The 24,200-nt window shown below is 52.5% G+C and overlaps 1 protein-coding gene across 3 annotated transcripts in view; it reads left to right on the top strand.

The window, feature by feature from the left end:
- JARID2 (jumonji and AT-rich interaction domain containing 2) overlaps positions 1-24,200 on the top strand; it is a 271,818-nt gene that overhangs the window by 225,575 nt on the left and 22,043 nt on the right. For all 3 annotated transcript variants that reach the window (XM_030314809.1, XM_032593108.1, XM_030314808.1), the window contains 2 exons: positions 11,780-12,015; positions 20,465-21,518. In XM_030314809.1, coding sequence (XP_030170669.1) covers positions 11,780-12,015; positions 20,465-21,518 — 1,290 coding nt within the window. The remainder of the gene's footprint in view (positions 1-11,779; positions 12,016-20,464; positions 21,519-24,200) is intronic.

Raw genomic sequence — 24,200 nt, 5'->3', positions numbered from 1 at the left:
GAGGGAGACACAGAATCCAAAGCAGGCTCCAGGCTCCCAGCTGTCAGCACAGAGCCCGACGTGGGGCTTGAACTCATGGACCTTGAGGTCATGCCCTGAGCCGAAGTCAGACCCTTAACCAACTGAGCCACCCAGGCACCCCTAGGAGTGTATTTGTGTGTGTGCGTGCGTGCGTGCGTGCGTGTGTGTGTGTAGTATAATTTATTGTCAAGTTACCTAACATACAGTGTATACCATGTGCTCTTGGTTTTGTGGGTAGATTCCCATGATTCATCGGTCATGTACAACACCCAGTGCTCATCCCAACAAGTGCCCTCCTCAGTGCCCATCACCCATTTTCCCGTCTCCCCCCGTGTGTGTGTGTGTATCTGCTAGAAAGTGTTATATTGGCTGTTACCATTACTACCATGCACGTGATTGAAAAGATCTCGAGCCCAGAACAACCTTGTAATGATGAGAATCCCAGAAAGGTAGCATGTTTCAAAACCCTGGCACCCAGTGAGGTGTGTCTGAGAGGTGACTGTTAAGTGCTGTCAGCATGTGGTGTGCTTGACCTTCCCAGGTCGAGCAGTGTCAAGTGTGGTAGAAGGTTGGGGGGCGTGCCTTGTCCGTCAGCGTAATCAGCCTGTGCCCGTTCTCTTCTCGTTTTCCTTAAGCCTGGGTTACGCTGGTCCATGCGGGACCTTAGGGACCTACGTGGACACTTAGCAGCGGCACCGGCCCACTGTTCCTGCTTTAGCGTGGGGATGCCTCTTGCTGGTAATCGTAGAGCTGCTCTGATCCGGGGTGAGGGGCTTATCCAGATCTCAGCGACAGCAGACGGGGAGAATGTTCTGGCTCCGATGCCTTCCTCATTAGCTGTCATTGGGCCAGTTACTTAAAGTCTGGGAGCCTCACTTTCTCCATTTGTATACAGCCGACAAGGATATGTGGCTTTTTCGATTGGGGTTAGGGTTGGCGAGGGGAGGAAGGCAAGTGGCTGCTGGTGGACAATGGCGTGTCATTTTGGGGTGATGAAAACATTTTAAACTCGCATTGTGGTGTAATGGGTTGCACAACTCTCAATGTGCAGCACTCCGTGCTTTAAATGTGCAGATCACACATTATGTGAATTCTGACTTCCTAAGCATAAACCGAAATCTGAATGAGTGACAGTAGCACTTAGTACAGTGCCCAGTGCTTGGTGGGTCCTCAAAAAGCAGAGGCTGGCCACCATCCTGTTACTGGTGTCCCACCCCATGATTCTTTAGAAGAACTGTGACGTTTCACAATTAATGCATTGCACTAGATTTTCAGAATCTTGAATCCGTTCTTTTGTCCAGAATGGGCTGGGATGTGTTCATGTCATACATATTACAAATTGAATTGTTGAGCTCTTTGCACACTGCTCCGTATTTACTGTTTTCAGCTGATTTCATCAGGCCTGTCTTCAGGGGAATCTTCAGTCGGGAATATGTGCCATTCGTTCCGAGACCGTACGATGCGCATATAGAATGTTTTGAGTCCTTCATCTCCTGGCTGGAGGCTGGGTGGAGGTGTTTGTGATACAGGAGCAGATCCCCGATATGTATTTGGGGAACCTTGAAAGCAATCCTTCCTGCAGTGCAGGGCACCTTCCTGCAGTGCAGCTGCTCCTATATTTAGCTTTTTAGTATTAGCATTTTTATTCTGAAAATTACCAGTTCTCCAACTTGTATAGTCGATTGTGTTATCTGGAGGGGGTGCCTTCCACTCGCATTCTTGTGCACATTTTCAGGGTGTTCTTCTCCAAATGTGCTGTGAATGAGATTGCTTGTTCGGATCCAACGTTGGGCCAGATAGCTTATCCTGTACTTCAGATGTGGTCGGCCTGTTAGAATCCATCCACCTCTGTGTAGGGTTTTTCTTTGTTTTTTGTTTTTTGTTTTTATCCCCAGACTGCAAAATACTGCATTCATTTTGTTCTTCAAGAGTTAATGCACATCTCTTTTGAGTATAACCCATAGCTCTGCGATCTTTGTCTCCTTTCTTGAGAGTGGTAAAGCATGAAATCCCTCTCAGCCCACTGCCTGCCGTCCCAAAAGGCCACCTGCCCAGATGTCCCTCCCCAAGCTTGTTCTGGCGCATTGGAGAATGCACAAAGCTTAGAGCCCACTGATGTGGGCACCGGTGGCGGGGTGGGGGGTGCGGTGTGGGGGTTGGTCACCCTCAGGCTCAGTCTCCTCCTGTCCTCGGCTCCTTTGGGGGCCAGGTGGCCAAGAAACCATTTTTCAATGACAAAAACCATTCACCCTGATTCATGGTCTTTTCCTTGCCCTGACCTTCATATTCTCATAAAGGTCATGCGCCCTTTTAAACTTCAGTATCAGAAGTTACTAGGATCATCTGCAAGAAACGTGTTTAAATGGCAGATCCGTCCAACTCCGTTACGGGACATCATTGCCCATCGTGTGTTCACATTTTTCGATCCTGGGACGGTCGCGACCAAATTCTGATTGCAGAAAAATAGCCTGTGACTTAAGTTCTAGAAGGTCGTACGTAGAAAATGTAATGTGCCTTAAAAATCCTTTTTAATGCGTTTCTTTCCTATAACCAAAGGGGTAGGATTTCAGGGTGTCCATTCCAGAGGGGTTTTGCCAACACTGCGTTAACCAGGAGAGCCCGGCTTGTGATGCTGAAGGTCGGGTGCACACAGGCCGCTGATGCTTTCCTCCCTCGCGTTGCGGCCGGGCGCTGGCTCCCGGTGTGAGTGAGCGGTGCCGTGGGGTTACAACAGGACCTGTGCTGACCGAAACACGTCCCCTCTGCCTTCCCTAGTCGAACACGTGAGTGCTACAGCTACGTGAGCGGAGCAGTTTCTGCCCAGGGCAAACCGGGTTACAGCTCTCGCACAGGCTGCATTAAAATCCTTTTGAACTGTTGGCACAAGGTTGGCAGACATTCCATTGTTTTCAGACAATAGTGACTCAAAGTTGAACTGGCTCCAGGGAGCAGGCACCGTTTTTGTACAGTAACAAGGATTTAATGCCAGCCAATTGATGGAGTCTGTCTTCCCCAAGTCGGGACGCCTTGTAATGACACGAAGCTTACATTTAAATATCTGGCCCCCGATCAGAAACTTGGCATGCTTCTCTTTTCCTTTCCATCACACGTTCCTCTCTATTTACAGTGGTTCTCTTTTTGTCCCTTCGATTCGTTTTGGGGGTGGGACAGGGGACACGTCTTATTTTATGTAATTTGGGGGTTGGTCCAGCCCGTGGGCCTCGTGATCGTTCTTTCCTTCTGGTCTCTGTGCCTCTGCCGGCCGACCAGCCGTTTCGGCCCGGCTTCCTGTAACATCTCATGTTCACATTTCTCTTTCAAGGAGGTGAAGGCTTCAGAACCCCATTAGCTCAGGTCAGACACTGAGTCATCTCAGGGTGTCCTGTAACTTAGGCAGACGCCAAGTCGCCTCATGAAAAAGAAAAAAAAATCAGGATTCTGTCCTTGTGTTCTGATGAGGTGCCTTTCTTAGCACCAATAATTAGCAAGATGGGGGTGTCACGGAGACAGGCCACAGGATGTGCTGGCCCCGTCCGCTCTGTTCAAGGGGATCGCTGCTTTAAAATGTGGGTCTCGTGCGTCAGCATTGCAGCAGGAGCTTGGAAAAAAAGATCAGCCTTCTACTTTTTGCAGAACTCCTTCCTCCGAAGAACACCGAGCATTGTATATACTTTATTGTAAATACTCCAACGATTCCTGGAGGGCAGATAAGAGGAGGCAGCTGGCTACGTAGTTTAGAGAATTGAGGCACAGATGTGTCTGGTGATCTGGGAGCTAAAAATCAACACCAAGCTATGCACATCCCTACGAGGGGCCGTGCATGTGGTGAGCTTTTTAGAGACCTTATGGTGGGCTTTTCATGGACTGCCTTATGGACATCCCCACCCCCCAGCCTCCTTGCAATCAGTGCAAATAGCTTTCATGGGGCACGGTCCCTGGAGCTAGCAATGGAAGAAGTTCCTCCTTGGAAAGCCTAGCTTTCCACCTTTGTGGGATTGCCAGAACGATGTTGCTAATGTAACTTGCCCTGCCCAGTTTTCTTTTTCACCCCTCATTGGGAGCACATCTTGTCTTCTCAGGCACGAAGTGACCCTAAATCAAAATACCAGCCTTTGGCTGTAAAGATTTTGCCTGCCGTGGTGTGAAAACACTTGTCTATAGGCCATTTAACTTTCAGAGTGTGTGTATACAAATCAATAGATTTGTCTCTGTTCATTAATGTAAAGCTATTTGTATCTGAGCACAATACAATTTCCTAATACAGTTCCCTGTGATAAATGCTTTTTTTCCCCTCCTTGAAGAAACGAGTTCAATTATTCCTTTTAATTGGGGAGAGCGCGCATAGTCCTCTATCCGCCTCTCTCTTTCTGTCTCTTATGTTCACAGGGTTTTAGTCTTTCCCTGTGAGAGTGAATATTTTTTGCCTTTCCCCTTCTCGAGAATCTTACAAATTAAGACAAAAGATAATTACTTGGAGGGGTAAAACTGGCAGGTTCCCACGACACTTAAAATTAATGAGCTGTTGAGGACAAAATATACCTTGTCTCTGGCTCCATCGTCCCCCCCACCCTCCCCGCCCCACCCCTTCCCCCTTTCTTCCCATTTAACACATGATTTGACTTTTTGGCTGTGTTTGCCATTTGGGTATACTGCTGCTGAAAGATAGCAAGCTGTTACAGAAAGTGGGTTCATTTGAAAGCGATCTCTTTGTTTGCAATTCAAAGTCAATTTTATTCCAGTTTTAATTTTTGTATTTTTGAAAACTTTCTCTTTTTTCGATGCTCTGATCAAAACAGTCTGTTAAGGGAACGTGGTGCTGCGGTTCACAGAGCCCCAGTCTGATCTGTGATGTTAATGGCACGGGCTTTCCAGTCTGTAGTCCCGGGACCCCTCGGCTTCCTTAGCAGTTTTCCCAAGGTGTCAGTTCCTTGCTGGCTGGGGCTGAAACTCATCCTCGGCCTCAGAATAGAGCCACAGCTGTGTGTTCCCTGTCGGGTAGAGCTGGTGCTGATGGAAGGATCTGGTTTTCCCCCTGGATTTCAGGAAGTTCTTGCTGGCTAATAACCACAGTGCCACTCTTAAGGAATTTCCTTGAAATCTCAGTTTAGCAACTGACCTTGCCCCGTGGCTCATTTGGAAAGAAGCAGCAGGGAAACTGTGAGCACTGGTGTCCTGCCACGTGTCTGGAGTGTGGTGACCCTCACTGACAAGCCACCAGCTGGCCGGTGCACACATCTCGTGGCCCATTAGCCTCTTTCTAGATTAATAGTTCCTCGCTGATTCCTCAGAGCAATCCTGTGAGGTAGTCAGTGGGGAAACTAAGACTTGGACAGGTACTAGCTCAAGGTCAAAGAGTTTAGCAGGTGATTTCGTGGATTCAGATTTAGGTGGCTTCCTCTCAGGGCCTGAACGTTGTGGGGGCTTGTAGGTATTGACATGTACGTATCGGCTCCATCACATCCCTGGAAACGATGATGTAGCTAATCAAGGAAGAGATGCTTTAGCCTAGCGATGTCAGGATTTTTTTTATTGGAAGACCCCTTTTGACTCAGGAACCCCAAAAGGATTGTATTTACTGATACATTTTTCATATGGTAAATATCAAAAATGATATTAAAACAGGTTATTAAAAATCGATATTTACCATATTAAAATTAAAACTGAGGGAACTTATATATAAATATATATATATGAGGCATAGAAGATGGCGAGATTTTTTTAAATATGTTTATTTTTGAAAGACAGAGCGTGAGCAGGGGAGGGGCAGAGAGAAAGGGAGACGCAGAATCCCAAGCAGGCTCCAGGCTCCAAGCTGTCAGCACAGAGCCCACCACAGAGCTCGAACTCACAAGGTGTGAGATCGTGACCTGAGCCACCCAGGAACCTTGAAGACAGTTAAATTCTAATGCCTGTTTCTGTGTGCAGTCTCCTGCAACACATAATTTCGGTTGACATATATGAAGAGAATCAGTCTCAGACAAAAACATAGTTGGAAAAGGGAGGAACTTTGTAGATGATTTTTATCCTTTGGTATCACACCCCCAGACCCAAGCAGTGGTAGTTTCTGCAAGGTCAGTTGGCCCAGCAGTTGGAAGTGGTACTTTTCATACTCTGTTACATTACATTTATCGTAAAGTTTTATTTATTTAAGTAATCTCTACACCCAACGTAGGGCTCGAATTCATGACCCCAAGATCAAGAGTCATAGGCTCCTCTGACTTAGCCAAACCAGGTGTTTCTAAAATCCGTTGGTTTGCCTTTGGCTTTGAACATGTCTCTTATCCATGCACAATTTTATAATGTTTTGTATTGATCACTTGAAAATAATGGTTTGGGGCGACTGGGTGGCTCATTCGTTAAGTGTCTGACTCTTGATTTTGGCTCAGGTCATGATCTCACGGTTTGTGGGTTCCAGCCCCGCGTCGGGCTCTGCGCTGACAGCTCGGAGCCTGGAGCCTGCTTCGGGTCCTGTGTCTCCCTCTCTCTCTGCCCCTCCCCCACTTGCACATGCTCGTGCGTGTGCACACTCTCTCAAAATAAATTTCTTAAAAAATTTGAAAAAATGGCTCACCTGACTACCTCTTGTAGCGGTCAGCACCTTTCATTAAGCAACCATCAAACAATCCTCATCTTCCCTGACCTCATCAGAGAGGTATTTTAGTGTGGAGAGACTTTGAAACTCAATGGTGGCAGATAAAGCTTTTCCACAACTGTAATTTTTGCCCCAAATGGTGAATTCCATCATTGGCAACAAAACAAAAACCAAATAACAACAACAAAAAAATTCTGTTCGTTATTTCCCACCACAGGGTTGCTGTATTCATTTTGGTGAAAACGATGGACAGATAACTACATCAGTGTTTCTTTGAAATAAACGTAGCATGCCATGAAACTGCTGGCTTGTGGCTTAAATAACCGCCACACGAGTGCTGTTCCCTACACGAGTGCTGTTCCCTACAAATAACCCGCTTTGATCAGGGGATGGGCTTGGTGTGTACTTCCCAAATTGTCACACAAAGTGTGTGTGCTCAGGGGTCAGGATTTAGTACTACTGACAATTTATGCTTTATCATTCCCTGAAATGAAAACTGGTTTGTGTTCCCTCCCTTCTTGTTAAGTGCTAGTTTAAAAAAGAAAATAGTTTTATTGAGCTATGATTCACAGATCCCAAAATTTACCCAAAGTGTACGATTTAATAGTTACCAGTACACGCAGAGTTGTGTGTCTGTCGTTATAGTCACCTTCGGAGTGCTGTCATCTGCTTCCCCTGAGAAACCTTGTTCCCATCAGCAGGGAAAATCCTTCCCATTTTCCTGAACTCTTTCCCCACCCCCACCCCCAGCCTGCTAATCTACTCTCTGTCTCTCTGTGTTGGTCTCTTCTGGACGTTTCCTATGAATGGGCTCCTACAGTATGGAACCTCTCATTAATTTCTTCAATTTATCGGTGTTTTCAAGATCTCTTTGCACTTGTGCACGTGTGGGTACTTGACTCCTTTTTTTTTTTTTTTTTTTAATTTTTTTTTTCAACGTTTATTTTTTGGGACAGAGAGAGACAGAGCATGAACGGGGGAGGGGCAGAGAGAGAGGGAGACACAGAATCGGAAACAGGCTCCAGGCTCCGAGCCATCAGCCCAGAGCCTGACGCAGGGCTCGAACTCACGGACCGCGAGATCGTGACCTGGCTGAAGTCGGACGCTTAACTGACTGCGCCACCCAGGCGCCCCTTGACTCCTTTTATTGGATGGATGATAGCCTGTTTGGCTTCTCTACATACCAATCAGTGAACCTTTGGGATTCCCCTACAGTTCTTAATTATTAGTATTTATTCCCCCTCAGGCATTTGTATGCAAGTTTTTATGTGGAACTATTTTTTTAAAAATGTTTTAAGTTTGGGGCAGCTGGGTGGCTCAGTCGGTTGAGCGTCCGACTTCGGCTCGGGTCATGATCTCGCGGTCTGTGAGTTCGAACCCCACATCGGGCTCTGTGCTGACAGCTCGGAGCTGGAGCCTGCTTCAGATTCTGTGTCCCCCTCTCTCTGTGACCCTCCCCCACTCATGCTCTGTCTCTGTCTCAGAAATAAACATTAAGAAACAAAATTTAAAAAATGTTTTAAGTTTATTTGCTTTGAGAAAGAGCACAAGTGGAGGAAGAACACAGAGAGAAGCCCCAGCAGGCTCCACACGGTCAGTGCAGAGCCCGGTGCAGGGCTCGAACTCATGAACCCTGAGATCATGACCTGAGCCAAGATCCAGAGTCAGTGGCTGAACCAACTGAGCCACACAAATGTGGACCTATTTTTTCTGTATTTTGTGTACATACCAGCAAGTGGAATTGTCACGGTAACCCTGTTCCCCTTTTTGAGGAACTTCTGGCCTGTTTCCCAAAGCGGCTGCAACATTTTGCATTCCCACCAGCACTACATGAGGGTTAGAATTTCTCCGCATCCTCCCCAGGACTCTCCATTATCTGTCTTTTGAGGATAGCCATCCTAGTGGGTGTGAAACGGTTGTTGTCTCGTGGTGGTTTTGATTAGCATTTCCCTGATGCTAAATCCACCTTTGTTTTGTTCCGTTAATGAAATCAACACAGTGAGAAGGGCAAATAGTATCTTGGTGTAATTACGAAAATAGTTGTGACCTCCGGGTGCCCTGAAAATGTGGGCTGTGTTTTCAGCATCTATTCCTTCTTGCACGGGCAGGGCATCAGCCACACGTCTTTTCCCCCAAGAGACAGAAATGTGCACAGGCCAGACAGTTACCTGTATGGAAGCCTTCTTCATGCCGCACCTCCCTTCAGCAGGGAGGCCAGAGGCGGTCTTGCCACAGGCCGATTTCCTAGCCGTCTGAGATGGTCCTTCTGAACATGCAGCGATGAGGTTTTGCAAACCTCTGTGCAGGAACGCCCATTTATCCCCGGTCTACAGATGGGGAAACTGAGGAGTCAGTAACTTGCCTGGGTGCAAATGGCAGTGCTGGGAATGGAGTCGCCATGATGCAGTGTTAGGAAAGGGGACGAAGCCACGGAAGAAAATCGTTCTAACCAGAGGGAAGTAATGACAGAACTGGTACTTCTTCAGTAACAAAGCATGGAAGGGTATGGAATATTTGGGATTTAAAACACAAAAACCAAAAACCAAAAAGACAAAAAACCAGCTTCCTGTGCTGTGTTTCCATAAAGGAGCTATCTATGTTCACTGCTTTAGAAAATGGGTGAACGGTCAAGAAATGCCCAGATTCATGTTCCTCACTTGTGTTTTAATCACACTGAAGTATGACTTCTTACGGATGTTGCTTTTAATTTGTCTTGAAAGTGAGCACGGATCCTGCCAGCTTGGTGTGATTGATGGGCTCTGACGGAGTACAGTTACTTACACTTAGAATAAATGCCAACCATTTGAAGCTCTCCGTTTTCCCTGTAACCGAGAGTACCCACTGGAACCTTCCATGACGCCAGATCGCGTACCATATTTTGACGCGGCGAGCTCTTTCACTGCAGTATTGAAAATCTCTTGAAAACATGTAGTCAGTCACTGGTGCTGGGAGGAACTTTCCAGATCGAGATTCACATCCAGTCCAGGCACAGAATGTGTAAATCTGTTAGACCATATCTGGGGTGGTAACAAGTGGACCAAAGAAGTCCGTGTAAGCATTTCAGTCGATTATCAGGATGGGACGTCTGGTGGCTCAGTCGGTTGAGTGTCTGACTCTTGGTTTTTCAGCTCAGGTCATGATCTCATGGTTCCTGGGTTCGAGCCCCGCATCCAGCTCTGCACTCTCAGTGAGACAGTGCTTGGGGTTCTCTCTCCGCCTCGCATGATATCTCTCTCTCTCTCTCTCTCTCTCTCTCTCTCTCTCTCTCCCCCCCCCCCTCTCTTCCCTCTCCCCCCTCCCCTCTCCCCCCTCCCCTTCTCCCTCCCCTTCCCCCTCCCTCTCCCTCTCTCTCAATAAATAAATAAGAAAGAATTAGGAAGACCAGTGGAGGAATATCTTCGCATTTGAGAACACGGACAGGCTTTCTAAGCACAGAAGCCGAGACAGATTTTAAACAAGAAAAATGGGTTAGCAGATGCAGCATCACAAGAGCTAGGAAAGTCAATGGCAGATAAGAGGAAAATATTTTTCATCTCTGTGGCACGAAAGTAATTGACAGGACACGACAGAGGTGAGAGAGAAGGCGTACGGAGCTGTGGGCACACGTTTGGAGGCTGCTATCCTCGGAAGAGAGGCTTAGTTGGTTTTGAGCCCTCGGAAAGGGCTGTGGGTGGAGGTGAGTGTGACTTCTTCGCGCCCCCGCGGGAAGAGACTTCCGCTCCAAGGAGGCGTTGACTTACAGCCGCCTGGGTGCACTTGGCCTGGAAGTCTGCCTGGCGGGGGTGGGCATGGCCCGGAGAGGAGGTGCCTGGGGGGGGGGTGGGGGTGGGCGTGGCGACCTTTCAGGCCCGCCCGCCCCCGTCTGTCAGGAGCCTTTCTAAAATGAGCACTGGCTGCACTGCGAGGGCTCCATGTGGTCTGTTCTTCCAGAGCCTGTGGGGAGTCTTTTCCCTCTCCTTCCCTGAGGACACAGGCCAATATTGCCCGGATGGTTTGAGGGCAGGGGAGGCCTGTGCTGTGGGAGGGGCAGATGGTAAAAGCTCATTGTATTCCGTGGAGAGGGGCCAGACACCCCCCCCCCCCCCCCCCCCCCCCGTCTGGGCTCACAAGCCCCAGCTGTAACGTGGAAAAAGGAACTCCTGGCAGGAACAGAATTGACCGTCAAGTTGCTGAGCGTTGCTGTTCTCTTTGGAATTGCCTGGGTGGGTGGCATCGTGGCACCTGCTTGGGGACCGGGGAGGCGGTGAGCTTGGGAGGCAGGCCAGCCTTGCTGGTGACGGGCAGCATGACGACTCCTCCAACTTATGTGTAAAATGGGCCTGACGACGTGTTGCCTGTCCCTTTGGACGTAAAGGCAGTGAGCGTGCCTCACTGCCGTAGCCGGCTCACCTGGCTTGTGGCAAGCATGAAATGCATTGGCTGTTCCTGCTGTTAGGGCTTCTGGAAGAGAAACAGGTCCGGCTCTGTTGCCCTCTCTCGCTTCTCTGGTCACCGACGGGATGGTGAGCAGATCTTCAGTCTTAGAATGCGCAACTTTGTTTATTTGTTTATATGTTTATTTTTATGTTTATTTTTATGTTTATTTTTGAGAGAGAGAGGGAGAGAGGGAGACCCAGAATCCAAAGCAGGTTCCAGGGTCCGAGCTGTCAGCGCAGAGCCCGACGTGGGGCTCAAACTCACAAACCGTGAGATCATGACCTGAGATGAAGTCGGACGCTTAGCTGACTGAGGCGCCCCTAGAATGCGTACCTTTAAATTGGAGAAGATACGACTTCATTCCATACGCCCCGTATCTTCATACACCAGGTGGTTCTGTTCTTGGGCTGTTGACTGTGTGTTCATTTCTTTTTTTTAAACGTGTGATGTTGATGTTCTGAGGGCCGCTGGGTTTTTGTTTTGTTTTGTTTTGGTAGGGATTTTTGAAAAATAGATTTTCTTCAGTCTTTTCAACCAAAGCAAATAATTCTTTGGGTATGCTTTATAATGGTTTTTGTCCCGGGGCCTGGGACCGTTCCCGTAGTTTAGGCTGTGGCGGTGGAGATGGTGTTGTGGTCTTGGGGTGGCTCGAGTTACGGGGACTTGGCTTTCTCCCTGGCTTCCGGGCATTGATGCTGGATGGTGGCAGAATCTAATGTGGTGACCTCCTTGTCCCTCTTTCCTTCCTAGTTTTCAATGGTTCCAGCAGGTCTCCACGGGAGAAAGAACCTGTTCAAAAACACAAAAGCAAAGAAGCCACTCCCGGGAAGGAGAAGCACAGCGATCACCGGACTGACAGCCGGAGGGAACAGGCGTCAGCGGCCCCGCCCCCAGCGGCCCCCTCCACGGGTTCCTCGGCCAAGGGGCTCGCTGCTAACCACCACCACCCCCCTCTGCATCGGTCGGCTCAGGACTTACGGAAGCAGGTAAACCCGGCCTTGCCGCACAGGTGACCCCGCTCCGGCCCGGACGGGGCCTGCCCGCCAGGTGCCGTGTCCCCGTGTCACCGTCTTAACTGAAGGGGACGTGGGAGTGGTCGCCTCGAGAAATCTGTACCTAGAGGGCTCAGGAAGCCAGGAGGGTGACGGCCAGAGGTGAGCTGGGGAGGGAAGCACGGTGTTGGCACAGAGGTGCTGGGTGTGCAGGCCTCTCGTGGGAGCGGCTCTGGCACCTGCTCCGGACTCCAGGCGCCTCCCTCTGGTGGATCTGGTGTGTTGGCGCCTGTTGGCTGGGCAAAGCGACTTGTCGCCTTCACTGCCCCTCCTGCACCTGTGTCCTGGCGCCCGATGGCTCTGAGCTCGGTCGTCCTCTCAAGCCTGGAGAAGCTGTACCTTGAAGACAGGCCCGCAAACTGCCTCGCGCTGTCAGGGGACAGTCCTGGACCGCTTCACTGTCGTTGCTAACGTGACAAGTTAGCATCTCCGCCAGGACTTGGGGGCAGGAGGTGGGCATGGGCACACGCACCTCTGAGCAGTCCCTGTGTGCCCGGGGGCGGTTCACCCCGCAAACGTCAGCCTGTACCTCAGGATCGCAGCTCACGGGTCACATTGTTCTCCAGCCCCCACTGCCCCCTGCTCGAGGTCGCGTTAGATAACACGGATCCTGTTGGGAAACTCTGAAGAATGGCCTCAGGGTCTGCCATTGTCATTGTCCCAGTGTTCCGTCCTTGGACAGTGATTTCCCGGGACCCCCGGAAGGCACAGCCTGGAGGAAGGCACACGGTGAAGGGCTGTGTCACCCGGGTCAGTGGCTTGTCACTGACCCCTCGCTCCTGTTCTCACTGCATTTTAAAGTCGGGGAGCCATGGGGATCACAGATCTCCTCACTGGGCACTTGTGACACACAGCTAACCTTTTCTGCAGAATGGATGGAGTCGGGGCCAGGTATGTGTGGGCCAGAGAGATCTCCTGACCTGCCATGTTCTAGAATTACTAAGAGATGGTGGGAACATACTGTAATCCCTCCCCTTGTGGAGCTGTTTTTATTTTGCGAGAGTGCAAGCGAGCAGGGGAGTGCGAGAGAGAGAGGGAGAGAGAGAGAATCCCAAGCAGGCTCCACACTGTCAGTGCAGAGCCCGACTCAGGTTTTGATCCCAGGAACTGAGAGATCATGACCTAAACCGAAAATCAAGAGTCAGACGCTTAAGTGACTGAGCCATGCAGGTGCCCCTGTGGAGCTGTTCTTTATGCGTGTCCTTTCTCATTCTTGTTAATGTTTTTTGTAAATTTTTCTTTAATGTGTATTTTTGAGACAGAGAGGGAAGGAGGGAGGGAGGGAGGGGAAGGGACAGAAAGAGAGAGGGAGACCCAGAATACAAAGCAGGCTCTGAGCTGCTGGCACAGAGCCTGATGTGGGGCTTGAACTCCTGATGAATGAACCACAAGGTCATGACCTGAGCTGAAGTCAGATGTTTAACCAACTGAACCACCCAGGCGCCTGGGCCTTTCTCATTGTTCATGATGCTAGAATAGTTTCTCTGAATATGTGTATTTGCATGCATGCATGGGGGAGAGAGAGAGAGAGATTGTGTGTGTGTGTGTGTGTGTAGTTTTAACCTTAGTTTGTTTTTTTAAAGGTACTTTGGGGCTTAAAAAAATTTTTTTAACGTTAATTTCTAAGAGAGTGTGATCAGGGGAGGGGCAGAGAGAGCGCGAGAGAGAACCTTAAGCAGGCTCCACACTCAGACCCCGAGGACCTAGGGCTTGACCTCACAACTGTGAAGATCATGACTTGAGCCAGAATCAAGGTCAGACACTTAACTGACTGCACCACCCAGGCGCCCCAGTCTTGGTGAGGTGAGCAGGGTGAGAATCTTCGTGGCTTTTCCAGGCAGGGTTCTCGGGTACCTGTGTCTTCATCCTCGGCCGTGTTACCTCGAGACTGAATAAGTAGTCGCAGCATGTTTTAAACATTGGCCCGTCTTCTGAGACCCAGACGTCACGGTTTTCGCAGAGACCACAACTGCGTGCGATGGTGGAATTAGCCCGCGGGGTCAACGCTGGGCTCCCGGTTTGCAGCCGGAGGCACCGCCGTCCCTGTGTTTGTGGCTCGTTCTCTCCCCTCCATTCCCAGATCGGACAGCCTGATATGTGCTCTGATGGGATTCTCCTACAGGTGTTTCGCTTGTGAAAGAGAAGAATTAAAAAGGGTCCCAGAGTAAGGGGAGCTCCCACCTGTGGGGCAGGACTGAAGGGTTTGGAAGGGGACGAACAGGACTTCACATTCACACAGATGCGTGACCGCGCGTGCACACACGGGCACACACACTCGCCCCTTCTCGAATGGGGCTGGGTGGCAGACCCCTCTGGTGTCGGTTGGTCACAGCTCGTCTTCAGCTGTCAGCTCGTGCCCCTCGGCTCGGGACTTCTCTTTGTAGCTGAACGCTAGGAATTGGCACAGCTGGCGGGAGGAGCTGGGGGAGCAGAGAGGACCCCGCGCCCTGGCTCCCCGGCCTGCGTGCGTGGCCCATCTCACTGTGCGGCCTGGGAGTGAGAGGTCCGGGTCCCCGTGCAGAGCAGCCTCCTGTCACCCAGCGACTGCAGAGACCTGGCTCTCGTGCTTCGCTCGGGTCAGTCTTTGCAGGTGGGATGTCCGTGGGCAGCGCTCAGGGCTCTCTTCCCCCCACCCCTTCCCCTTCCCCTCCTCCTCTGTCTCCTCGGCCTTCTCTGTCTGGCCCAGGGCGCCAGCTCTCCAGTTCCTGTTTGGCACTAACCAGGACCTCCACTGAAATTTAAGATCTTTAACGCTCCTGGGCCCTGTTGTTCATTTGGGCGCAGTCACACTGACACCCCCACCCCCACCCAGTGATATTGGGATAAACAAAAAGACGAATTAGAAACTGCCACATCCCAGTATTTAAAATGCAGAGAAAATAAGGTCAATGAAAGCAAGTTGTAGATTCCTTTGTAACTGCCTGATGGAAATGACTAGAATCTGACCTTTTCATCTTTCACCTGCAGAAAAGATTGGGGCCAGAGGATATGTGGGTCTTTAATTTTAAATAGGATTAACTTCTTCAGGTTCGCCCCAAAAGAAGAGGGTGAATGTGAATCGTGTCAAGCGGTGGTGGGAGGTGTGGGGTGTGGTGTTGAGGAGGTGCCGCTCCCCAGGGACTTGACCCTGTTTGCTCTGATGTGGTCGGAGGCACCCTCTGCTAACTCACTTGCCCTTTGTACTGAAACGGCCCCTTCCCCGTTACCTTGCACAATGTCATGTGCTCGCTGCGCTTCCTCGGAGCCCAGGAATAACCTCCCCCGTGGCTGTGTCTCAGCGTGAGGGGCCTTGCCAGGCTTCTCTCGCCTTTGTGATACCAGAAGCACGGTGTCTGTCATGCGTGTGTGACTGCCCTGGGATTGTCAGGGCCACTGGCAGGATGATTTGGACGTGTGCTGAGTGTTGGACACAGGAGCAGCTGATGTTTTCCTCTTCGGTTCCTTCACCTAGCAGTTCAGCTTAAATGCAGTAAAAGATTAGCACACGCAGGACAGTAAAACCAAAGAACCTTATGCACCTAGAGAGCATTTTATACTGGTGGTTTCAGGGCACCTGGGTGGCTCAGTCAGTTAATCAGTTAAGCATCTCTGACTTTGGCTCAGGTCACGGTGAGTTCGAGCCCGGCAGCTGGCTCTGTGCTGACAGCTCAGAACCTGGAGCCTGCTGGGGATTCTGGGTCTCTGTCTCTCTGTCTCTGCCTCTCTGCCCTTCCCCTGCTCGTGCTCACTCTCTCTCCCTCAAAAATAAACAAACATTTAAAAAAAAAAAAGTTGGTTTCCAAGAGCCTCGTGAGGAGGTGTTCACTTTTGTAAATGTTGTGAGGTTGGTAAGCCACGATGTGGATTGTTGGGCCACACCACTCGCGGTCACTGTCCTCACTTATCGTGCTGAAGCTGAGCCACAATGTGAAAGAAACGATCGCCTCCTACAGGCAGCCCGCGGGCACGTTTGGCAGGAAGATCTGCTGGGCTCCGTTGTTCCCTGTGGAGGTTGGGTCCTCACAATAAGCTGTACGGGGGTTGCTGCAAATATGTTGGCCTCAAAGATTCAAAGAGGGGGTTTAAATTCTGATTAAAGAATCGGGAGTAGTTTTGTTTTTTAAAGTTCTGGAAAATAGGAACATCCAGAGAGAAGGTCAGAAAATCACCTGCACTGTAGGACGTTCAGGGTTTTAGCCGTGCTGCTCAGCGGGTCGTGCTTGTAGTTGGATTTGCAGGTGTTGGTGGCACGGTATTAAGGACTCCATTAGGTCACCTGTAGTGTGGGAGCAGGTGCTCTCAAAGGGTTGGGGGCTCCTACCAGAACCCAGCCTTGCCTTTTTGTTGGGAGGGTCCTGTGCTCATTAACTAGGGTCTTACCCTTTCTCTCACGAAGGGGTCTGCTGCACCAGGAGGCCTTCCCCTCCGCCTGTCTGGTGCAGTTCTGTTCATCTCAGGCTCTTTGTTTTTAATCCAAGTCTTAAAGTCCAAGTGGGCTGTCCCCAGCCTCCCAGCTCTGAAAGGATGAGCAGAGGCTCCCGACTCAGCAGCTCCCTCTGGTGGGGAACAGGAGCTTGACGACAGGATTCCTGGTTGTGAACTTGGCTCGGACTTCTTTGCCATGAAACCTCACGGCTGTGGGCCTGGAGGAGCTTGAGCTACGGTGGTGGGTGGGCGGTGGTGGGCCAGGGAGAACAGGCTGCAGACATCCCACCTCCTGCAGAGCTAGGTGGGTTTAGGGGGAGAGGGACGCAAAGGCAGAAGTCCCTGCCAGAGCCCAGAGAAGGAACAGCTTGGAGAGCTGTAGTTATTCAACCGCAGTGTTTCTCTTGCACCTTGGAAGGTTCTGCTGCATGCAGCACGTTGCGTTAGGCCTCCAGTGAGCTAAGTGACCTCTTTCTCACGTGCTCTGGGTAAGTACTTCCTCAGATGTGCACAGTGACATCAGACCCGCTGTGCCTTGTGAGCTGGCTGAGTGACCTGGGTGTTTTGTTAAGCTCAAACTCGGTGTTTGCCCTTTTTTGATAAGGTGGTGGGTGGGAGGAAACCCTCCAAGGCAAGGTAAAACAATGCCTTCCACCACCATTCCTTTGCTTTCTTTGGTAACAGTTGAGCACTGGACCCCGAAAGACCAGGACGGGCCAAGGAATAGGCATGTGTGTGCGGACAGGTGGGTTCCTGGGTTGGGAGAACGTGACCTCTGCTGTAGGCGGAACACAGGTGTGCTGGGTGGGAGGAAGAAATACGGTCAACGAGACATGTCCTTTCCCGTCTCCGTAGGTGATTTCTCAATCAGGTTCATTGAGTTCAGTGAGTTGTGAGGTTGATGCATTTAGTCTTTGAGCTTGTGATGTGTGGACCTGCACGCATAGGGTCTGGGCAGCGGCTTTTGAAGGGGACTGTAAGCATGGTGAGGAAGCAAAGGAACAGAGGAACTCACTCTTCTGGTTGGGCAGGGCAGGGCAGTTGACTGCACATCTTGGCAGGAACCACCCATATTAAAGTTTACGGAAATACATAAACAAGAAGGGGGGATTCTTTTTGCCATTGAAGACGGTGAAATACTTCTCTAGAATTCTGCCCTGTGGAAAATGTACCTCCCCATAACCTAACACAGCAGGAGAGGCCATCAGGTGCCCCCAAGGGGGCAGAATGGATGCATTCAAGGCCCCTGTGCTTTTTTTTTTTTTTTTTTTTTTTTTGGATGTAGAGTCTGAGAGATTCTGACTCTGGCTCTCCAGTCTCCCCTGGGTGAACCCTAATACTGGGCAGGAGCAGGGCCAGAATCGTTATGGGAACACTGAGCTGTTGGGCTCCCGCCCACACTGATCAGATCAGAGTCTGGGTGGAGGGTCGGGGCGGTTAGGCTGCAGAATCAGCTTTATTTTGAGCTGGGTGAAGAGTTGGAACAGGCCGTCCTCTCAGTGGTTCAGGAGAGATCAAAGGCCTAACGGGTGTGTCTTCTATTTTCTGGGCAGTGGAATCCTTCTCTGAAGGTGCTGGATCCCTGAGGTCTCTCTCTGTCTCGATGACGGAAAAGTTTCTCAGAGCCACAGCAGGACTATGTATATGCTGTTTCTGGTTTTATCCTAAGTGGCTCGTTTTGGTTTGAGCTAATGAAAGCATTTGAAAAACACCATGAAAAACTAGAGATCTTTGTGTCCCTCACTTTACCTTTTATTCCAGGTAGGAGTGGTGCCCACGTTGGGAAGTTTCACCCACCCCCGGTTGTATACATTTATTTTTAACTTCTTGTTGCCAGGCTGTTCGCTGTTTTGTTTTAATTTTCCATTTCTTCATTCCACACTCTTCTCTCCCCCACCTGATCTGGTCAGTCCTGCCTCTCTGTACTCTCTGTAGGGTGGTGAGCAGTGGTGGACCTGACCGTAAGTCCTGGGCCTGCCCTGCGGCCTCCCATGTGGGGCCTGGAGTCCAGAGGTCCAGGTTGCCTCACCAGAAACCTGGTTCTCTGAATGCCCGAGGCTTGGCTTCTGGAACACAGCCTCTTACCAAGATGTTATGGCTTTGATTGCACTGCGTGTAACTGATGGCATATAAAGAAATACCCTTCTTGCTCAGTTTCCAGAATCTTCTACCGAAGGTTTGTTTCAGTTCTTAAAGTATGTTCCTGCCTCAGCGTCAGCATCACCTGGGACCATGTTAGAAATTCAAATTCTCGGGCCCCATCCCAGACCTAGTGGTCTAGGAAACCCCGGGGGTGGGGCCCGGTGATCTACGGGTTCTGAGAGTCACTGATGGGAAAGTTCTGGTTTTGTGTTTGTTTTTCCCCACTTGGGCTGAGTGCATTTCCCTGGACGTAGTGTAGAGGTCACTCAGACAGACTCGGGCCCTGTCCTGGGGAACCTGATTCCCGTGGGAGCGCTGGGGGCTGATTGGGAACACACGACCTTTGTGCTGTGACGGGAGGATGCGCTCCTGCGTGACCACAGCTGGTCGGTCAGCTTCTCTGACCTGGGAACACAGGCTCCTTCTATCCAGTCACCTCCTTGTGGGGGTTACCGGTGAGAAGCAATGGCTGTGGTTGTTCCATTTCCTGCTGATTGTGTGATTTCTAGTTGGCCTCTTTTGGGGGTGGGGGTGCTTATGGAACCTTGGAGTCCCCGTTTTGAACTCTTGGTGCAGATGAGAGATCGATGCCCAAGATGTTAGTGACCTGTCAGAGGCCAGCAGCAGCCGCAGCAAACAGGGCTGTGACGTGATGGTCACAGAGCAGTGCACCCAGCAGTGGCTTCTGGCTGGGCCTTCATCATTCTCTGGAAGTTTCGCATTTCCAGTGTGCACCCGTCACTCTCTGGTTTCCCTTTATAAGCAAGGGTGTCTTTATTTTTTTTTAGTGTGTGTTTGTTTATTTTTGAGAGCAAGAGAGCGAGTGCACAAGCAGGAGGAGGGACAGAGGGAGAGGGAGACACAGAATCCGAAGCAGGCCGCAGGCCCTGAGCTGTCAGCACAGAGCCCGACACGGGGCTGGAACTCACAAACTGTGAGATCGTGACCCGAGCCAAAGTCAGACGCTTGATTGAGCCACCCGGACGCCCCGACAAGGGGGACTTTTATGTGTCACAGAATTCCTGTGGTGTCCAAGTTGCGAGCCGGCTGAGACAGGTTCTAACCGGATGTGGAGGTTTTGTCGAGAGTGGGGAAGCCAGCTCTGCCCATGCCGAGGAGGGACTGGCATCTTTTGCTTTGTGGAAGAGGTCAGGTGCGTCCGGCGAGGCGGTCCCCGGGGCCCAGTGTCAAAGGTGACGGGGCAGACGGATGCCAGGGGCTGGCAGTCACGTGTCTGGGCTTGGCCTGCGACCTGCACGGGAGCCGGGCCACATGAGTGTGCTTGTTCTTTTCTTTTTGTGGTATTTTTGTATCTTTCCTTTTTTAGCACGTAGATTTAAAAATTCTGTGGGCAGAGCATGCTGTTCTGTGGAGCAGAGTGGCGAGCACGTCTTTTCTCGGAACAGGGGTGTGTGTGTGTGTGTCCCTGTGTCCGTCCGTCCCCTCTTCCCCTAAATGGGCAGGGGTTTGCTTCTATAAGTGTCCTTAACCTGTGACAGGTGACTGGTAGGCGAGTGGACAGGTGGTCATGGTGAAACCTTGATTTTCTGGAAGAGCCACCTAACAGGCATGTGAAAATATGCCCCGGAATCCGTGCCGCGGGCACTCAGGTCGGGCCGCGTGTGTTCGTGTAGGAGGATAGGCCTGTGTTTGAACCGGAGTCTCTGTCTTCAGTTCACGGCCCCGTACGGTATTTGACGACGGCCCCGCACCTCCCCCTTCGCGAGAGCCGGCGGCCAGCTGGGTTTCGTCACCGCGCGCCGCGAGGTCACCCTCTTGGAAAGGTTACTAATTCTGCTCTTCTCGCCTCTCCCCCTCTGCCTCTGCCGCCTCCCAGGTTTCGAAGGTAAACGGAGTCACTCGAATGTCGTCATCTCTGGGTACAAGTGCGACCGGTGCCAAAAAGATGCGCGAAGTCAGACCTTCACCGTCCAAAACTGTGAAGTACACTGCAACGGTGACTAAGGGGACTGTCACATACACCAAAGCCAAGAGAGAACTGGTCAAGGAAACCAAACCCAATCCCCACAAGCCCAGTTCCGCCGTCAACCACACAATCTCAGGGAAAACCGAAAGTAGCAATGCAAAAACCCGCAAACAGGTGCTATCCCTCGGGGGGGCGTCCAAGTCCACCGGGCACGCCGTCAATGGCCTCAAGGTCAGTGGCAGGTTGAACCCAAAGTCATGCACTAAGGAGGTGGGGGGGCGGCAGCTGAGGGAGGGGCTGCGGAACTCCAAGAGGAGACTGGAGGAGGCCCAGCAGCCCGAGAAGCCGCAGTCGCCCCCCAAGAAGATGAAAGGGTCGGCCGGCTGCGCCGAAGCCCCCGGCAGGAAGGCGGCCGCGGCGGTCCCCGCGGCCCCGGCCCCCGCGGAGAGAGCCCCGCCGCCCGGCCACGCCAAGAAGGAGGTGCCCGAGCGGAGCTCGGAGAGGAGCCGGCCGAAGCGGGCCGCGGCCGGCAAGAGCACGCCGGGCAGACAAGCACACGGCAAGTCGGACGGCGCCTCCTGTGAAAATCGTTCTACCTCGCAAACGGAGCCCTTGCACAAGCCGCACGAGGCGGCGGCCAAGCCCGACAAGGGGGGCGGCCGGGCCGGCTGGGCGGCCATGGACGAGATCCCCGTGCTCAGGCCGTCCGCCAAGGAGTTCCACGACCCGCTCGTCTACATCGAGTCGGTCCGCGCTCAGGTGGAGAAGTACGGCATGTGCAGGGTGATCCCGCCTCCGGACTGGCGGCCCGAGTGCAAGCTCAACGACGAGATGCGGTTTGTCACGCAGATTCAGCACATCCACAAGCTGGGCCGGCGCTGGGGCCCCAACGTGCAGCGGCTGGCCTGCATCAAGAAGCACCTCAGATCTCAGGGCATCACCATGGACGAGCTCCCGCTCATAGGTGAGGCCCGCCCGCCCCCGCCGCCCCTGCGCGGGGCCACCCCCCGGGCCGCCCTCTGTGCGCTCGTCCCTGGTGTCCTTTTCTCTGGTCGTAAGGACATCGGTCATACTGGCTGGCGACCCGCCCAGACACCTCATTTCACCCCACTCGTCTCCTTCAAGACCCCGTTTCTAAATGCAGTCCCCTGTCTGAGGCACTGGGAGCTCGGGCTTGAACACGTGCACGTTTGGGTGACACAGGTCAGCCTGTTTTCTCTCTGTCCTCCTCCTCTTTCCTTGCACATCACTGTCTCTGGTGATCGGGCAGGGCCTTGTCAGAGGCCACAGATCGGGGGACGGGTTTGAGGTTCTCCTGAGGGCTGACTGAACCCACTGCGGAGCTCACCTCGGTGGCTCCCCGTGCGAGCACGTGTCCCGGCAGCTGCAGGGCCGTGGCCCCCGGAGCCCACGTACAGGCCCCCGATGTCCCGGGTCCCTCTTCCTCCCAGAAAGCGGCTCGTCCCTCTGGGATCCTCACCCTCTGTCTGGGTTGGGCTGGGTTTGCTTTGGGGACGGCTGGGGAAGGTCTCACACCCTTTCCCTTTCGGCTCCAGACCTGTGAAACGGGCATGTTCTTGCCTCCGTTTCGGGGGTCCCGATTTTGTAAAGGCGGTGAGGAAAGCAGCCATTTAACCGCCACTGACGTGTCAGGGATTGGCCGTCAGGGCTCCCTGCAGGGGTGAGGCAAGGGAGGCGTCCTTACCTTCTCAGCAGGTGCCTGCAGGAACTGATGCCTGACGGAGAATCCCCACTCGGGGTTGTGGGAGCGGGCTGAGCAGGCGTGAGCTTTTGGTGTCAGCTGCGCCCCGCGTGTCCTCTGAACAGCACCAGGGCCTCCGGGCTGTGGTGACATGTCTGAGCCCCACCCCGTGCAAGGGGGACCGTGGTTCTTCCGGGGATGGTGGGGGAATCCGGTGACGTAACGACAGCCAGCGACCTTTCGTCCAGAGTAGGTTCTCTTGGCCTTGACTCCTCCACACAGTGCCTGAGGCTGGGTGGACGCGTCCCCACGGTGCGTGTGTCTGCAGTCTTTGCTGCTGCCCAGCAGCGTAAAGCCTTGTTTGTCCCCATCCCTGAAAGGGGTGCTCAACTGGCCCGAGCTTGGCCGCCTCGCAGGGCAAGGGGCTTAACATTTTCGAAGCAGTTTTCCAGGATCTCCCGGTACAGGAGCTCCTTCTGCCTCTGTTCCCAGCCCCTGGGGGAGCAGGGGTGAGGGAGGCGCTTGGCCGCTTGGAAGCCTCGCGGCCCTGCAAATGGGCCCAGTGGTAGCAGGTGAGGAGTCCGTGGAATGACGATTTCCAAGCAGCATATAAATTTTCAGGTGCTGCTGGACTGTGCTTTCCATAGAGGAAAACACAAAGGTATGGCTTGCCGCCTCCCCAGTCAGCCTGTGATCTGAGCGCCTGTGGCTGGCGGAGGGGACTCCCTCCCCTGTCCGCCTCTGCAAGTCCGGCACTGTGCCGCCGGCCCCACATCTCCCCATTTTGAGCTGGAGACCGGAAGCGAGTGATGGCATCTCCGCCTTATGGCCTCTCCTGCCCAAGGAGGGCGAGCTTCCTCACTGATCTCACCCGGCAGAGCTAATGACCTTCCAGTTGCCGACTCCCCTGGTGTCTGATGGGCTGGGGGACCTGTTCCCGCACAGTCTGCCCGGGGCACCCACCTCGTGGTCCCACGACGCCCAGGAGGCTGTCGGAATCCACAGGAGCTCAGCGTCTTTTACTTTGTTTGTAAATCTATCCACACGCTCCAAAGACCTAAAACCTAATTTTTACTGAGCTTCCCTAGCATTTTGTTACGTATTTACTCCCTTAATAGCCAGTGGATGGTTATTCTGGAAGGTTTTGTTCCTCCTCTGTTGTCTGGAGGGGAGGTTGCTCTCCAGGCCCCACATAGATAGTCCCTCTATGAGCGTTTTTCGAGTGTATTTGCTTTTGATGTGCATTTGTACAGTCCTGAGAGTCGATCGAGGGGGGTATCGAACACTAGCCCACACCCCACCCTGAGACTGAGGTAAGCAGTCTCTCGGGGGCCGTGGGCCATGAGAGAGAGGGTTGAGGGACAGTCAGACCGTCTTTTTGCCCTCTCAAATACTGCCTCTTGCCCTGGAAGTCAAGGGGGTGGAAAACCAGTCATTGTGCGTGTGCGGACGAGATGGGAACCGACAGCGGGCGCAACACGTACGGTTTCTGCCGTCACAGCCATTGCGGGGATCGCTGGGACATGGGTGCAGCTGGGCAGCACAGCCCAGGCCCTGTCCCTGTCTCCAGGGACGGGCCCCTGCTTCGTCACCTGGCTCCACCTGCCTCTTGGGGTTTGTGGCGGGGGGTGGGGGTGCGGGGGGGACCCCGGTACATGCTGCTCCTGCTGGGGGCGGGGCGCCCTGGGATGCTCCTCCCCGCAGACCCACCAGGCCAGCTCTCCTTTCATTCGGGCCTCCGCTTACCTGTCAGCTCCCTGGGGACACCTCTCCTGACCATCCCAGCTGAGACGGCAGCCCCTTAGCTCCCCGGCCCCTCTGCCTGCTTTACTTATCCCCGTGGCCTCCCAGATTGTCCTCGTGTAAGCACTAAGCTCCCTGAAGGCCTGGACCAATTCCGTTCGCCGCTCTGGCCCCAGGGCCCAGCAGCATCCTTGGCACCTA

The sequence above is a fragment of the Lynx canadensis genome, chromosome B2, assembly GCF_007474595.2.
Source record: "Lynx canadensis isolate LIC74 chromosome B2, mLynCan4.pri.v2, whole genome shotgun sequence".
In the NCBI taxonomy this organism is placed as follows: Eukaryota; Metazoa; Chordata; class Mammalia; order Carnivora; family Felidae; genus Lynx; species Lynx canadensis.
The sequence above is the reverse complement of the archived record's forward strand: the minus strand, read 5'-3'. Positions and strand labels throughout refer to the sequence as shown.